Raw genomic sequence first — 18,264 nt, forward strand, 5'->3', positions numbered from 1 at the left:
GATTTTGCCATGTGATTTTTGCCTTAGTTACGCCCCTCCTCTCAGCAGTAGTGCGCAGAACTTGAAGCAGTGTAGCAGGAGGTGCACTGGCACGCGTGGCAGCCTGCGCCTGCATACATTCGTTTCCCGCCCAAGGACCGGCACAGTGGCTGCGTCCTTGCCACAGCCCCAGCCAGGAATGCCCCACCCCTGGAATGCCCGGCCATGCCCCCGTCGTACCCCACCCAGCCCCATTGGCGCTATGCCACAGTTTGAATCCCACCACCATGGGAACCTGTTACTAAAATTTTGGGATCCCACCACTGAATCCATGTCTGGGGTACAACCAGAAGAACAAGAAGAGTTTGGATTTATACCCCCCCTTTCTCTCCTGTAAGGAGACTCAAAGGGGTTTACAATCTCCTTTCCCTCCTCCCCCCCACAACAAATACCCTGGGAAGTGGGTGGGGCTGGGAGAGCCCCAAAGAACTGTGACTAGCCCAAGGTCACTCAGTGCTGGAGTGCACGATCTAATCTGGTTCACTAGATAAGCCTCCACAGCTCAAGTGGCAATCAAACTCAGTTGTTCAGATTAGAGTGCACCTGCTCTTAACCACTCTGAGTTGGGAAATAACTAGAAATTTTGGGGATAGAACAGTGGTAGGATCCAAAAATTTTAATAGGTTCCAATGGTGGTGGGATTCAAACAGTGGCGCCGCTGCACACATGCACCTCCAGTCCCTATTGGGCAGGGAGGTTGCTTTAGTAACCCCTTCTCGGCACTCAGAAAAAAATAGTAACCACTTCTAGAGAAGTGGTGAGAACTGATTGGATCCCACCCCCGGGGTAGAGCCTGAGGAGGGCAGAGACCTCGGCAGAGGGCCATGCCATGGAGTCTATACTTTTAAATTACCATTTCCTGCAGGTGAACTGATCTCTGTCACCTGGAAATCAATTGTAATAGAGGGAGATCTTCAGCTACTACCTGGAGATTGGCAACTCTAGGTACAGCATGACATCAAATCACACATACATAACAAGCTCTCCAGGAGCTCTTCTCCCTTCCCGGTTTTATTTGCACTGTCCCTGATACATTCAAGTCAGTTCTGGATGATAAAAAGGTGCTATTCTGTGGGGACTCACCTCAAGCCGTATAGGACTGTTCCATCTGGGTGCAGCCGGATCATCCTGTTCTTCACTGTCACTCCATGCAGGAAAGACTTCTTGTCGTTCAGGAAGTAAGTGTCGGGGAGCCAGAGCTGATCAGCCACCCGGTTGTCCAGCGTGAGATTCAGAGGCAGATCACTGTATGCTAACCGCTTGTCTCGCCAGCTTTGCTGGAAATACATGGTGATTGTGTAGTCCTGGAAGCACAAACATTGCAAGGGTTAACTCTCAGGAGAAAGAACCAGCTGGATCCCTCCCTGATCTGGTGCTGAGGCGTGACACAACCCTTACTGGGAAACGTATTTGCTTATTTATTTACTGCATTTTTAACCTTTCTCTTCATTAAGAACCTGGAGAAGCATAGACCTTTCTCCTTTCCTCCATTTTATCCTCACAACAACCCCATGAGGGAAATCAGCTGACAGTGTGGGACTGGCCCAAGTTCGCTCAGCAAGTTTCCACGGCGTATTTGAACCCGGGTCTCTATATCCTAATCCAATCGCTACATCACACTGGAAATGGAGCAAATTCCCAGCCACAGGAAGAGGCAGACTGACCCCAGGGGCAACAGGTCTCAGCTCATGTATGAAGAAGCAGTAGCAAGTGGCCCTCTTTGGAGTCTATCACCAGCCAATGCAGCCACATATAAGCCAAGGCAATGAGGGCAACTGAAGAGTCGAGCTGCCAGGATCCCATGGCTATCAGCTGTCATGGGAGGGTGAAAGGTTAGCAGTGCAATCTAGGGGAAGGCTGCAAGCATTGTGTGGGATAGGTGCTTCTCCATTGCTGCAGAGCTGGAGACTGATGAAGGAGTGGGATGTTGGCCAACGGCATCTTTTGTAGCTTTCCAAAGTGGCGACACAGCCATTCCCCAGGACACCTGCCTAGGGCAAACTGGGTAGCAGCTGGCAATGCTGCTGCCAGGCTCTCCAAAGTGGGCTTTGAAGGCCACAGAGCTGGAGGGGAATTCTCAAGCAAGATGAAGTGCTTTGGTTGGCACAATTCATTCACTGCTACTTGCTGGAGAAGACAAAAGATCAGTCTTGTCCTGCCTCTCGTTTTCACAGTTACCAACCCGTTGCCCCCAGGAAGTCTGCAAATGGGCTGTGGAGGCCAGAGTTTTTCTTTACTGCCTCACTGTGGCAATTGGTGCCAGTGCCTCAGAATAGAGAGTTGCCATTTAGTCCTTTTGGCTAATGGAAGATGATCTAGTAGTCATTAGCCTTCCGGGGCAAAAGTGTGCTACCACCAAGGCTCTTCTATTGTTATTCATTTTTCACCCTGCATTCAGAAACAATCTGTGCATTCAACTTGCATCATTTGAAACTAGAGGAGCTGTGCGTTTTTTAGCTCAGGGGAAACAGGCCGGCATGGCAAGCAGGTGATTCCTCTCTGCTTTTGGCTTCAGGCATTTGCAACGAACCTGGTCAGTAGTTTAATTATTTATCAGTGTAGTAGATTTATATTTCACCTTTCTCTTTTAAAACACCCAAGGGGGTTCAGCAATAATGCAAAAACCCAAGTCAGTACAATCAAATGCAATATAATTAAAAGCAAGCAACTTGAGGCAGCAAAATACAAGCAGGTACTCTGAAAGGCCTTTCAGAGCAAATAAGTTTTCAAATTATGCCGAGAGGCTTGCAAAGATGGTGACAGTTGTACCCTGGGGTGGTGGAGTGTTCTATAAATTGCCAGTGGCAGCTGAAAAGACCTCTTCCAACTGTTTGGTCAGTTGAGGTGCAGCAATTGAGAAAGTTGTATGCTTCTGCATTAGAATATAGTCTCAAACAAATATGAGAATTATCATTCATTTTTATGCACTGCCTTTGTCAAAACCATCAAAAGCCCAGGTTGGAGCCACTCCTGTGCGAACAACCAGGAAGAAGGCTTTTTATTTGCCTCCTTTCCACTGCACTGTCCACAGTCATGGAGAATCCACCCTCCACAGCAATACATTTGCAGGGAGGTTCCTTTTCCTTTTGCGTGTTACACTTGCGCAGCTATGCAAGTGTAGTCAATTGTATTGTTGGATGATCGGCATGGCTGTGGGGGTTCATTTCTGTATCCCTGTGCAGCTACGCATGTGTTGCAATAAACAAAAAAAAGTGTCTCTGTGTGAAGGTGCGAAAGCAACCCCGATTGTTTCCATCGGCTTCAGTCGCTGCCTGCACGGCACGCATGTGAATGGGAAAAAAGATAACCAGTTCTTTTTATAATGACTGCAACCCGTTATACATTTGCTGTGCGGAATCCACCACTGTTGAAACAGACAGTTTCAAATTGCCTAAACCAGACACAAATAAATGCTGTCTTTAAAAAAATTGAAACATTTAATGTTATACCTAGGATTATTTATATTTGGCATGTAATACCTTTTTTTAAAACTTGCATATATAGTCATAAAATGAATACTTTGTTTTGGAAATTTATGTGAGGTTCCTTATTGCCTTTTATTTCTTCAAAGAGAAAGCAGCTTTCATTCAATGAAGGAAGACTTGGTTTCCCTGCTCTTAATTTATATCATCAGGCATACTAGTTTACTGATTATTGCGATTGCAGTTGGATTATCCATCTTGGGAGCTTTTGGAGGCTTTTTGTCTGGTGCTCCTCTCTAAATGGCATGAATTAGGGTCTACTTATGCCTAGAGTGGATCTTATTTTCCTGCAGTTTATGCAGCTAGAGAATCATGGTGCATAATGTCAATGCAATATCATCTTGATCTATTTTAACATGCTAAAGTAATATTATGGGCTTATCCAGACTTAAAAAGTGAGAAGAAATCTTATTTATAGAAGGCTTGGACCAATAGGGCAATGTTTATATTGGACCAATTGATAGACTATGATGATGAGTTTCTGTCATTTCTCAGCTGAGGTCGAGTTATGACTTGTCAACCTCTGTTGAATGGCATTGTTTACAATGGCAACATCTGTTGGTGTCTAAATATGGCTGAGCAACATTAACTGTCTTAGAGTCCTCTTTGTTCCTGGAATTGATACAGAAAATGAAATCTACACTATTGGTCTATATATATTTGATATTCATTAATAAATATGATATGCAAAATGTAAAAAATGAATAGAATAAGGAGTTAGATTGCCCTGTTTCCCCAAAGCTATGGAATGTCGCCTTAAAGTTTATACCTGTTCAGTCCATGGATCTTAGGTTGCAACTTATTCATTAAAATTATGCTTAGGATATACTGAGCACCACAGTGACTGTTTAGTCAAGAATTAGGTGATATGTCTAACTGTTGGCATTGTAACTCACAAGATACATCCCTAACAGACGCTTTGGGTACGTCCAGTCATCCAGTTTTTCTGGGAATAAATTATTCATATCAATTTTGTATTATAATGTTCACTGATTTTTTAGGACACATATCGACATTTAAACTATCTGCCCATCTCTTGGAATCTATCTGATGTTAAAAATAATAGACATCCCCTCCCCCCTGCACTTACTACAGTTAAATTACTCATATTACACTGCTGGAAAAATAAATGCCCATCTCAGATATATTAACGGATTGAGGATCTTAGACCTCTATCAGTATTTACCATCAGTAAATCAATGGATCGAAGACTGTAGAACTCTATCAGTATTTGAATACATGACATATACACCACAATTAAATATAAACTTATGTTTATATATTTGGAAATCTATACAAATTGAAGTTATAGACCTGTCACCTCTTGTTGCTATATTTGTGTATCTATGTATATCTTTTTTTAAAATAAAATTCTATTTGGTTGCTGGATTTGGGGTGCCTCCCCAATCCCTTTTTCCTGTTTTTTGAAAGAAATTTAAAAAGTTGAACAAATTCAATGTTCATCTAAGTAGCCATTAGTGACCTTTACAGTAGCTAATGTATTCAGATCAGGAGTGCCTTCACACATGTGCAGTTTTGATAAAGCCCTGTTCCTAACCTGTTCAGATGGGGCTTGAAGGATCCGAGACCAAACTGAACAGACAGCAAGATCAGCTCAAGTCTGATAGTAACAATCGAACAAGGAAAGTTTGACCATGGAGCATGTTCAACACAAAATCCACAGCATCCTGATTTGCACAGTTCCATCAATATTTTGGCCCAAGTCAGTGAAGTTACCTTCCCCCATCCAGTGGTGGGATTCAAATAATTTAAGAACCGGTTCCAGTGGTGTAATTTCAAATGATTAAACAACTGGTTCTTTACAAGCACCATTTTAACAAACGGTTCTGACAAAGTGGTGCGAACCTGCTGAATCCCACCACTCCCCCCAGAGGCGTACCAGGGGTAAATGGTGCCCAGAGACAAATTGTCTCCAGGACGCCCCCAGGCTCTGCCCTCCCACCACCCTGGCTCCTCCCCTGATGCCCCCAGGCTCCACCCCCCACTGCCCTCGACCCTGCCCATGTCACCATTGACATGGGCAAGGTCTAGGGTGCCTACCTCCCCCCAGACTCCCCCTGCTGGCTGGGCTCCCAGTTGGCAGTCTGCAGTCTCTTCTGACCTCCCCTCCGGGCAAGCCAGAAGAGACTGCAGTCCCAGCCTCGGAGACCTTCTTTTATAAGCAGTAAGCACTGCAGCCGGCAGGAGGGGAAGTGAGGGAGGGAGGAGTTCAGGCCGAGGTTGAGGGTGCTTGGAGGCAGCAGGAAGTCCTGCTGTTCCGTCGTTTTTGCGTGCCTTGAGAGGGGGGCCAAGGCAGCTCGACAAAGGCAACTGAGACTTCCTGATCCACGTGAGGGAGGACAGATTTTTAAGCCCCCCGCGATGACCAGAAGGAGTAGAAGCCCTGGGGTTGAGTACGCCACTGCTGCCCCCATCCGCTTGCTTGGCTGCTGTAGCAGGCGTGCTTACTCTGAGACCTTTCCCACTTTCTGCATGCAGGCTCATCCAGTAAAGACAGAGAGCTGCCAGGGCATCCTCTACTGCATTGATGATATATCTACTGCTTTTCAATAACAAACAACTTCTGTTTCATGAAGCTTTGTTGTAAAACGTCATGCTCACATGGCATGCAGAAAACCACCTAACTTTTTTGCTTTACACACTTTTCATTACAAAAGCCATTAGGAATGAAACTAAAGAACCCTAGCAAAGAACTTCACTAAAAGCTGATTTGTTCCTCATTAGAACTAAAGAGGCCACCAGCACTTATATACATGAGCTAGAATAAACATGTATTTATTTATAACGTGCACAGCCTGCCTGGAAGCACTGTTCTGGAGGGAAAGGAGCCTGGACTGAATAATTATCCAGTTATGACACCAAAGAATTTGAAGGTTGAAAATGCTTTCCCTAAAAAGGTAAAAAAAGAAGGTCACCTCTTGAAGGTTGCCAGTCTCTAGGTAAGGCCTAGATCTCTGTACTACAATTCCCCAGGAAAAAAATAGCCACCATGGAGTTCCGTGTAGTTTTTAACCCCTAAATGTTTTATTTCCAGCCTCAAAACATTTTAAATGAATGCTCTGTGGCTAATATATCCTGCTGAGACCCCTTCCCTCTCCAAACCCCACCCCCTCCACACCCAAATCTCCAGGAGTTTCCCAATTCAAAACTGGCAGAGGTGAATCGAGGGAAATGGTTCCTGGGGACATCCCCTTCTCCAGGTTCACCCCTCCCCCCATGCCCCGGTGCTTGGGGTCATGGCTCAAGGGTGTCAAGCGCCACCCCCGCCAGACTGCCTGGAGGCTGGGAGCTGGGCTGCATGGGGAGGAGCAGGGCTGTGTGTGGGGTGTGGCTGCCCACAGTTGAGCCCCACCCCCAGCCTCTGTGCAGGCCGGCAGAGCTTGGGAAGGCCCAAAGCCGGCCTGCATGGGGGCCGGGGGTGGGGCTCGGTGGCGTGTGGCTGGGGCGCATGGCTTTTGGTCATGTGGGGGCAGTGTCCCCCCATGTGACCAAAAGGTGTGAACCCAGGGACATGGATGACCCCACGTCCTTATAGGCCATACGCCTCTGAAAGCTGGCAACACTACCTCTTTCCCGGCTCCCTCTCAGGAAGTGGGTTGGTTCCTTTTGTCATTCCTGTCTGGAGTACTATGGGAACTCTGGTATGCAGAATGGAAAAGAGAGAACAACATATGGCAATATGGCCTAGGCCACTTTGATGGCAACTGTTTACTGGAAGCAAAGTTACCCTGAAACATGTTCAGTGCATCCATCACCATGGAACAGTCTGGTATACTCAGCAGGGAATCAAAATTGGGGCATGCTTCTCACACTGGCTCTGAGGTAAGACTCAGCCATTCATTAAGCCAGGCTGTCCCTGACTGGCCTTCACGGCAGACTTCACAGCTCTCTCGATAGAGCAAACCAGACTGTGAACTGGGAGCTGATTTGGGTTTTGTAGCATCAACCAGCTCTGCAATCTAATCATGCTGGGGCTGTCTTAGATGTAGAGATCCCCGCCAAACCCCTCAGGTGGGAAGTGTCTGGGGTCAAGGTGTGCCAGGAGGCAAGGAACATGATTAATTGTGCATCTGTGCCTGGTCGGTCTCACTCCAGAATTCTGATGTTGAATTGAAAGTTTGAATACCACTTCGTGCCCAGAAAGAGAAAGAAACCAGTCTCCATTTAAGATGAGCTAGCCAGCACAAAGCTAGACGACAGCCTTCTCCATGACATGCTAATTTGATATGCATGAGGAAAGGTTTGTTTCAGGAGGTAACCCTCCTCCCATCATTGCTTTGTGAAATGATTCTCCCCAGTAACGCATCATGCATCAATGCAGATCTTTACCTGTGATTGTGCTTGGAGGCTGGAATAAAGTTTTAAAGTGGATTCTCCTGGCACCTAGGCATGGAATCTTGTTTTCCCGTATCCTCCTAGAGCTCGAGGAGGGCTGTTTTCTAAGGATTCCTGCCAAACTGCTGCTACCGTGCTCTCAAGGGGCATGGAAACATCTGGGTGCCAGGGGACTTGTTTTCTTGGAGTTCTCCTTCCATCGATTTGCTGTTGTGGCAGGTTTATTTTAATTCACGGGTTTTAATTGCAGTACGTGAGCCTTCAGCCTCAGTCGGATAAATCATTCAGTCCCTCGTGGGAGACTTTGAATGTGAAAACTGCCACCTTGTTTGGGCTGCCTGCCATCTAGTAGCCACGGATAAACGAGCATGAGGAATGTTGATTAAGTGTATGATGCGGTATTTTATTTGTTTAATTAATATTTTCATCCCATTGGGTTATTGCAGGCCTTGCCGACCTCAGCCCTTGCCAACAGCTGCCTCACCTTCAGCAGGAACGAGGAGGTAGCATTTTGGGCTCAGGAGATACCAGGCAGTGGCCAGCTTTCTTCAGCATGAACTCATGAAAGCAGTTTGTGGTGGGGGCTACACAGAAAGAAAACCCTGCTGCACGTAAGAATCGAGAAGACATCCAGATGCCAATCTAGGCTTGGAAAGAGTAGGGAGAATGCAGAGGCATGGGGGGAATTGGCGCTCGGGTCAACACCTGCTCCAGCCACCCTCCCCACCCCCTGCCCCCCATGCCCTACTTATCTTAGCTGTTGGGAGCCTCCGCCGGCTGTAGGAGCAGACTAGCAGGGCTGGGCTGAGGGGCGCCTGGTGGCAGCCCAACCAAACTGCTCCTTCGGCCACCGGAGGCTCTGCCAGCTGAAGGAACAGCCTGGTTGGCCGAGTCCGAGGGGAGGAGTGTGGGGGGCGCCCGGGGACCAGCTGGTGTGCGCCCGGGGACATGTGACCCAGCATGTCCCTGTGAGCACTCCGCCTCTGGGGGAATGTAAGAGATTGTTTTTTGTTAGATGGTTAGTATCAGTGAAAACAGGAGTTTCGGAGTTTGGGGGAAGCCTTGGGGGAAGCCAGCTTGTTCGATCAAGCCTCCCTTATCCCAGTAGAGTTAGGAGTCATTATGGACCTTTAAGAATGCCTCTAATTTCTCACTGCGATGGCTAAGACACTCTTGTGCAAAAAGCTGAGTGGCTGGTGCTGTTACAGAGCTCCAGTTTTCTCCCCTTTCACACGGACAGAGTGCTCAGGGACGAGATATGCCTTACTACATTACGCTGTAATAAACCTAGCCTCTGGGATGGTACACAGTTGAACTTTATTTGAGGACTGTTACATGCCTACATTTCATCTCTGTCCAGACTATATTACAAGGCAGGGGGCTCCTATCGTCCCACCCTAGTTTCACTGCCATGACAGAGCACTGCAGATTACAAGATGTCCCCAAACCCTCTGAAGGAACTTTCTTGCCACAAGAGCTTCACCACGTGCTGCAAATAAAACGGGTGGAGCAGCTTGCACGCCAATGGGAGGAAAGGCCATGAATAAAGTAAAATATACCCAACAGTATCTACCAAGATTTTCAGAACTAAAATCACTCAAGTAAGAGACCAGGCTTCTTCTCTCCACCCCCCCCCCTTTTTTTTGAATGCCATTTTGTTATTTCTTAATGAGCCAGTAGCGTATAATCAAACACAAAATGTACAGCAACTATTACAGCTTTTCATACAGATCCATGAAAACTGGTCTGCACGGCACTGGCTCATTTACTAGCACAATCATCAGCAGGCTGGAAAGTCTGGTTTAAAGTAAGTTTGTCAACTCTAGGTTGGGAAATTCCTGGAGGTTTGGGAGTGGAACCTGGAGGGGGTGGAGTTTGGGGAGGGGCCTCAGGAAGGTATAGTGTCTAGAGCAGGGGTGTCCAACTCTGGTGCTTCAGATGTTCATGACCAATGCCAGCAGGGGCTGATGGGAATTGTAGTCCATGAACATCTCAAGTGCCAGAGTTGGACACCCCTGGTCTAGAGCATTCATTTTCTCCAGGGGAAATCTCTGTTCTTAGTGTCAAGTCCACGTGACACATTAATTTAATAGTATGGGGGTCAGTGCTGTATGGTCCCATCCCCTACCTCCTCAGTAACATAAAGGGGGGTAGTATAATGGGGTGGTTACTTCAGCCCTTTCCACAGAGCCTGGTGAGCAGAAGCTAAGCACATCGGAGGCCAGGCGCTGCATCACAGGAGAGGCCAGGTGCAAGGAGGTAGGGGCACAATTTGGGGGGGAGGGAACAAATTTAGGGGGACCCAGGGGGTGCCATTTTAGTTCTTGCCCCAGGCACTATTTTGTTTAGGTATACCTCTGGCACATCCTCAGACCTGCCCCACACAATTCTTTCTGGTTTTTTCACATTAAAGGAACAGCCTGGGATCAGAGTTCCACTGAAACTGTAAATCTAACTGGCCATTGCCACAACATGTGTAAACTCCTTCCTTTAGGTACGTGCAGGACAAGTCTAGTGACATCTACACTTCAAGAGACGATCTGCTGCCTCACAAATCTCATGATGGAATAAATTCTGTTAGTGTTTAAAGTGCCACTGAACTTGCATTTAATTTGGCTGCAGCAGGCTAACATGGGTATCCATCTGGATTCCTTTTCCTAAATTAATTATGGGATGCACAAAACCATACATCATTTTGTCTGTGCCTAAACATGCTGCTAAACATGTCTGTGCCTAAACATGCTGCTGCCAGTGTGTTTTGTGAAATGACCCCTAAGCAAGCAAAAAGGGTTGATGGACAGAATAACATCTCTCATTCCCCGACTACTTTGAAAAATTTTAAATATCTCTATCATGTTCGCTATGAATCCAGCTGATTTATAGAAGGCTGCTACTGTATTTCTTCCTGTTATGCCTTCCTTAATGTTTTAGGAAGTGTGTATTTTAACTGCAGCAAAGCACAGAGCCAGTAACTGCTGTGGATTTTGACCTTCAGGGGGCTGCCTATGAGAAGGTGAGTCTGCAAGTAGTGCCTGTCTCTGCTTCCACTTTTGGAGAATCTTAAGAACATACAAAAGAGCCTGCTGGATCAGACCAGAGTCCACCTGCTACTCACAGTGGCCCACCAGATGCCTTTGGGAGCTCACATGCAGGATGTGAAAGCAATGGCCTTCTGCTGCCGCTGCTGCTCCTGAGCACCTGGTCTGCTAAGGCATTTGCCATCTCAGATCAAGGAGGATCGAGATTGGTAGCCATAGATTGACTTCTCCTCCATAAATCTGTCCAAGCCCCTTTTAAATCTATCCAGGTTAGTGGCCATCACCACCTCCTGTGGCACCATATTCCAAACACCAATCATGCGTTGCGTGGCGAAATGTTTCCTTTTATTAGTCCTAATTCTTCCCCCCAGCATTTTCAATGGGTGCCCCCTGATTTTAGTATTGTATCTTGATGGCAATCTTGATGGCAGTCGTAAGGTGATGATGACCTTACTTTGCTGGTGCGGAATCCTCACCATCTACCATGTTGGAATATTCTATCAACCCCTCTGCACACTTAAAGAACCCAACCCAAGGAGAAAGTTTTTCTTGCTTAACCTTTTCCTGGACATTAAAAAAAACAAACACAGCACACATAATTTTGTCATGGGATGCACCAAACATGCCTCACACCCCTTTGCAGCCTCATAAAGAAGAACCCAAGAAAAGCTTTATCTGGTAATTAGGCTGCTAGAAGCTAAAATAGCTAAACTGAAGCTGCTGTGCTTTGGTCCCTGGAAAAGACAATAATGCGAGGACATGTTGAAAGCAGTAGGAAAAGAGTAAGACCAGTGATGGGAGTAAGGCAGTTTGGCCCAGTTTCGGCGAACCAGTTGTTAAAAGCCCCCTCACTCCCCCCCCCCCAGCACTTCCCGGCTCGGCAAGTCTCTTCCCCACCCCAGGAGCCCTGGGCAGGGAGGTGAGTCGAGCCGGGCAGTGTGGGGTGTGAAGCAGAGTGCTCCAGCATGGCTCACCTCCCCACCCTGGGCTCCCAGGGCAGGGAGAAGAGTCAATCCGGGAAGCACTGGGGGATGGGTAGAGGCAACCTGGGCAGCTGCAGATCAAAGCGCACACCTGGGCTGGCAGTGCAGCCTGCCCTAGCCTGGGAGGGCCACCGTGGCAGGCTGCATTGCCAGCCCAGGTGTGTGGCTTGATCTGTGGCCAGTCAGCCTCCCAAGGGGGCCTCTGGGCCACTGCACGGCCCCCAGGCGCATGGGCCGGCAGCACACAGGCTAAGCTGCAGCTGCCACCTTCCCTTACCTCCCCCTGGCCCAACATCAAAAAGTAGCCAGGTAAGTGGGCGGTGGGGTGGTGGTGGTGGTGCAGCAGAGGGGGTGCGCAGTAGGGGTGCAGGGCAAACTAATTAGAATCCCACTATAAGATGGATTGACTCAAGAAAGAAAGTCACGGCCCTCAGTTTGAATGATCTGAGTAAGGCTGTTAACAAGAGGACATTTTATAGGACACTGATTCACAAATCCGAAACAATTTAATGCACATGATGCACATGAACAGGCTCTCTTTTCTTGTGCGCCCCCTCTCCCAAAGTGTAAAATCAGGCTTTGGGGGAAGGCCAAGCTTATCAGATAAAAGGGCAGGTCTACTTGTGGCCTTTGGCAAAGCCACACATAGTTTTAAAGAGGTGGGGTGGGGGCAAGAGGCTTTTGGGTAACTGAGCCTCCTCCAACAACTCTTGGGCCACCAGCTGGGGCATCTGCCCACCTTGCCCCCTACAGCTGGCCTTGGTACAGCCTTCTTTTCATGGGGAAGTTGCCTGCAGGTGGCAGGCTCAGCTCCAAAGGTGCAGCTGCACCTTGCACGGTCTCCCTTTTGCCCTGCTGTCCCAGACTACGTTTTGTTGCCACCTCTTTTTTATCTGACCAAAGGGTCGATCTGCTCTGGCCCTCCACGATCTCATTAGCTCGTTTGCCTTTCCAGTTGCTTAGCAACTCTGCATCTTGCAGAATACCAAGTACTCCCCCTGCCTCCCCTTCCATGCGCTCGCTTCTCCAGGGGCCTGAAAATGTGAGCATAGGCAGGCGGGGCAGGGGATGTGTGTGTGGAATTCACAGAGTGCCTCACTCCAATAGAGTCATTCAGTTATTTTGCATCTGCTCTCCTATCCATCACAGAGAAGCAAGCGTGCGGGTGCGTGTGACCACATCGCTATACATGCTGGGAACGATGTCTGGCATGGCCTCCATCCACATTAGATCCTGCAAATGGAGCTCTTTCTGATTTGTTTGGAAAATGTACCACAGTAGCTTCCCAAGGTGTGTGCCTGTTTTGCCAAATGGGCTCAATTTTCAGGGAATGGGCCTTCGCACACACCCACATCGGTGTAAGAGGATGATTGCTTGTGAAGTATTTGATCTCAAATTCATGTTCTGTTCAGCATTGTCATTACTGGAAAAAGGTCATCATAGTTTGACATTTTTCACTACCTATGAAAACTAATTTGATTAAATCTGGAACGAAACAAGATTGTGCAGAAATTCAGTAAAGTTTTTCAGAGCAAGATTGACCACAGGGCTGCCAGCGTCCACGGACTGCCTGGAATTCTCCAAGGATTACAACTGATCTCCAAACTACATAAATCAGCTTCCACAGAGAAAGTGACATCTTAAGAAGGTGAACACTCCATACTGGATGCATCACATCCAGGTTTCCTCCCTCCCTTCACCAAACTCCAGAGGCACTGTCACCAAATCTCCAGGAATTTCTTAAGCTGGAGTTGGCAACTCAAGGGAAGCACCAGTAGCTCCACATTTGCTTTAACCAGAATGCACCTCTTCTGAGTATCTATCTATCTATCTATCTATCTATCTATCTATCTATCTATCTATCTATCTATCTATCTATCTATCTATCTATCTATCTATCTATCTATCTATCTATCTATCTATCTATCTATCTATCTATCTATCTATCTATCTATCTATCTATCTATCTATCTTTCTTTGGACTTTTAGGCTGCCCATTCCCAAAAGGGCTTCTTCTATGAACAAATTTTAAATATATAAATGAAATCTGTCATGCGATAAATTTTCAATCTTCTTTCTTTGGGTGGGGAGGGAACCTTTGGTGAGCCAAATACACTGCTATTTGGTGATGCACTGCTAGCCCCATCCTGGTTATGGCCCCCACTTCAAGATTATTCAGGGCTAGCCCCTGAAACAAGTTAAGCCCTTCTCATTCTCTTCTAGTCCAAGGATTCCATAAGGCAGCAGGCCCCTTGGGAACTATGTCTTTCTCTAATGACTTTTGCTTGCTGCTGGAGAGGAACAGAAGCTTAACTATTCATCAAAGAACATGGAAGGGGAGTAGATGTAATAGGTACAATTTATCGAAGGCACTTATATTGCTCTTTTCTACTTTTAAAAAGTCCACAAGGCAGCTTACAGATAATACATATTAATTAAAATGTTAACATTACAAACTCTAATAAAACATGGCTAACAGAAAAACCAAAAAGCATAAGACAAGCAGATAAATCCAGTTCCAGCTGTAAAAGTTGAACTAAGGACTGGTGGACTCATCTGGTAAAGAGGACAGGCTTAACCTACCACGTAAATGACAATAAGGTTTTACACTAAGCAGATCTCTCTGGGAAGGGACTTACAGAGCCGGGACACTACCAACAAGAAGGCCTCTTCGCTAAGCAGCCTAATCTCAGAAACCAGGGGCATGCATCAATTGGGGAGGAGATGGTCAATGTGCTTAGCATGCATCAATTGGGGATTTGTAGGGGAGGAGATGGTCTTTTAGCCCAAGCCATCTGGGACTTCCTAGGTCAAAACCAGCACCTTGAAATATGCCTGGGAACAGACTCAGAGCCAGTGAAGATGTTGCAACACTGGCATGACGCCACCAATCTGCCATCCTTCAGTCAACAATCTGGATGCCACTTTCAAGTCCACAAGCAATGCACTGCAGTAGTCCCGTCTGCTTGTAGCCAAGGCATGATTAGCTAGGGCCACACTGTCTCTTTCCAGAAGTGGACACAGTCGGCTGACCAATCCATATGTAAAAGTGGTTCTGAACACATTAACCAAATGGGCACCTAATCTTTAGAGGAGAGTGCAGTCTCATCTAAAAGAGCAGAAATCACCCCCCACCCCGCCCCGCTATAGCTTCATCTGTCAATGCTGTCAGGAGATTCAGAATTGCCAGTGTAGCCTAACTGACCAGTGCAGGTACAAAAAAATCAATTCTTGGAGACAGACATGAAACCAAGCAAAAGACTACATTTGCATTTATACAAAATATATGTGCTATGATACATTGAACATACAAGAAACTGCCTTATACTGAATCAGACCTCTAGTCCATTCAAGTCAGTATTGTCTACTCAGACTGGTAGTGGCTGTCCAAGATCTCAGGAGCAGAGGTCTTTTGCATCATCTTCTACATGATACTTTTAGCTGGAGATGCCAGGGATTGAACTTGGAATCTTCTGCATGCAAAATAAATATTCTACCACTGAACCAAAGCCCCGCCCCTGACTGTGGCCATACGATTCTGATTACCAGTTACTGAGGGGAAAACAGAGCAAGAAACTTGAGTGCATCCCGCCATCCTCCAAAGAGCCTTTCTCTAACTTAAGTGGCTGTTCCTCCAGTGGAAGAGCCATTTGAGCTGGAGGATGGCTCCTTTGATTGGAGGTAGGCCTCAGACTTGAACCAAAAGGGAAGGTAGGGTATAAATATTTAAATAAATAAACTTTGCTCAATGGAGTAGTATAGTAGGGATAGGATCCATGTCTTCATGTCCTGAATCTGGATTTCCCAGAAACATCTGGCAGATCATGCGAGCAGGGCCGGAGCGAGGGGGAATGCTCCCAGGGCACATGTGCGCCCTGTGCCCTTGCCATGCCCCCACCCGCCCCACCCAACCCCAGAACGCCCCTGCTATGCCCCCGCACCAGCATGCGCCCTGTGTGTCGCACCCCCCATCCCCTTGGCACTATGCCACTGCATGTGAGACACAGGATACTGGATTGCATGGAAGTTTGGTCTGAACCAGTAGGCTGTTTTCTTCTGATGCAACATGTGTTGGAGGGGTGGAGAAACATAAAGTGCCCCAAGATGAGTGATAATAGATTAGGGTACCCTTTGATCCACCACCCTCTCTGTTCCTTTCACTTCATCATTTCAAAAAAAGGACTTTTCTGTGTATTGTCGAAGGCTTTCACGGCCGGAATCACTTGGGTGCTGTGTGGTTTCCGGGCTGTATGGCCATGTTCTAGCAGCATTCTCTCCTGACGTTTCTCCTGCATCTGTGGCTGGCATCTTCAGAGGATCCTCTGAAGATGCCAGCCACAGATGCAGACGATCAGGGCTTTCTGCTGAACACCTGTTACAGCCCAACCCAGGCAGCACCCTGGAATTTCTCTTTGTGCCTCACCTGACTTCCTCAATCTAAGCCTGAGGGTTTTCTTGGGCCTTCAAAATTTCTAACACAATCAACATCAGCCCCTGCCACACTCAACAGAAGTTCTGAGCTATCACCAAGAGGAAGAAGTAGATGCCCTTAAAATCACATAGAACTGGCTTCTTCCTTCCTGCCTTGTCAGTTAGAAGTGCCAACGTTTTCACCCAAGTAAGGGATGAGAAAAGTGGAAGCAGAATCATGGTGCTGACCTGTGGTGGAGATCACAGGATGTTTGGACTTGCAAGATGAAGTATTTGGCCTATCAGGTGGGAGGACAGATTTGGGAAGGCATGTAGTGGAACACAGAAAAAGAGCTTGGAGAGCAGGTAAATGGGAATTGCAATAGCAGCAGAGATGTGAGAGGGTGGGTTATTGGCTGAGGGATAGATAGTGAGGGGTCTTCAAGCTGGAAATAACAATAAAGGTTTGGACAGAATCAAATTTGTTTGTGCCCTCTGATCTGGAAGCCCAGATTTGTAAAGAGTTATTGAGGTTATTCATTCAGCAGTAAGCAAATTTGTTTTCTGTCTACATACTGTTACTTTCGCATGCTGCCTTTCTTCTTCAAAATAACTCTGCAAGGTTGATTGGGCTTAGACTAGTCACTGCACTGGCTGAACTGAAATGCAATTAGGGCCCCAAGACCCAGAAACATATTGCATAACATGAATTTTTGTCATTGTAGACATAATGTTCAAGAATGTTTAATTGATGACAGAGCTCTTGACCATCATGAAATGTACCCTTAATAAATTGGATGACATTCCTTTTTTAATGTTGTTTCTAGTATTGCATATAAAAAGTACAGGTAGCAAGTCTCATCTCAGAAAAACCATTCCACTTCATACAGAATGGCATGCCACAAAAACGGTGTCTGCCGCAATACATACATCTACAGCGTTCCCCCCCCCCCCATATTGTTCCATTCATATGCAAAATTTATATGGATTTAATTCATCATTTTGAAACCTCTCGATTAATAATTTGACATGTTTCTTTAATTGTGTGACAGCCCTTAACTTGCAGTTCTTTGGGAACTATTTCTGATAGATAATTATTTATCAGCGTCTTTATTTATAGGACTGTTAAACTGCCTTTCCTCCCCCTCCCAAAAAAAAGAGATTCAGCGTGGCTTACAAAAACCAAACAAATCCCGAAAACTTATTATATCAAAATGCATTCAACACTAGTCTGTGTAACATCAGCTAAACATCACACCATTCAAAAGTAGTGCACAAGTCCTGTGCAAATAACACATAACAGCACCACCCCCTGCTCAGCCAGCTAGCTAAAACACAACACATTCATAACACACAGTGCCCTCAAAGTGTCTCTTTAAAAGTGTGGCCTTGCAAAATTATTTTTTTGAGCTCAGAGTGTAGGAGCTTCTCTAATGTGGTTTGACAAACTGAAAGGCGAGACAGTTACAAAGAAGCCTGCAACCAGTTAGTTAAAAGTGTACCTGTTCTGATAAGAGAGGACAACCAGAGAACCAGGTTGAGAAGAACAAAGGAACTACATGAGCTCATAGCCATAGACCAGCAGTTCTCAACCTGTGGGTCGCGACCCCTTTGGGGGCCGAACGACCCTTTCACAGGGGTCGCCTAAGACTCTCTGCATCAGTGTTCTCCATCTGTAAAATTGATAAATGTCAGGGTTGGGGGTCATCACAACATGAGGAACTGTATTAAAGGGTCGCGGCATTAGGAAGGTTGAGAACCACTGCCATAGACAATCCTGGATAGATTTGCCATCTCCAGTCAGAGCAACTCCTGGGGAATCTGGAGTTTGGAGAGAAGAGGGAAATCAGGAGGGACTGTCCTTCAATGCTGCCCTTTTTTCAGGGGGACTGACCTGCGTAGTCTGGAATTCCATTGTAATTTATTCTGTGAGAATTCCAGACCCCACTTTGAAGA

At 46.6% G+C, this 18,264-nt stretch overlaps 1 protein-coding gene across 2 annotated transcripts in view; it reads right to left on the bottom strand.

Annotated features, from left to right (window-relative positions):
- LOC125443089 (gamma-aminobutyric acid receptor subunit beta-4) overlaps nucleotides 1-18,264 on the bottom strand; it is an 86,922-nt gene that overhangs the window by 35,304 nt on the left and 33,354 nt on the right. For both annotated transcript variants that reach the window (XM_048514990.1, XM_048514989.1), the window contains exon 4: nucleotides 1,123-1,343. In XM_048514990.1, coding sequence (XP_048370947.1) covers nucleotides 1,123-1,343 — 221 coding nt within the window. The remainder of the gene's footprint in view (nucleotides 1-1,122; nucleotides 1,344-18,264) is intronic.

This window comes from Sphaerodactylus townsendi, linkage group LG13 (genome assembly GCF_021028975.2).
Source record: "Sphaerodactylus townsendi isolate TG3544 linkage group LG13, MPM_Stown_v2.3, whole genome shotgun sequence".
Lineage (NCBI taxonomy): Eukaryota > Metazoa > Chordata > Lepidosauria > Squamata > Sphaerodactylidae > Sphaerodactylus > Sphaerodactylus townsendi.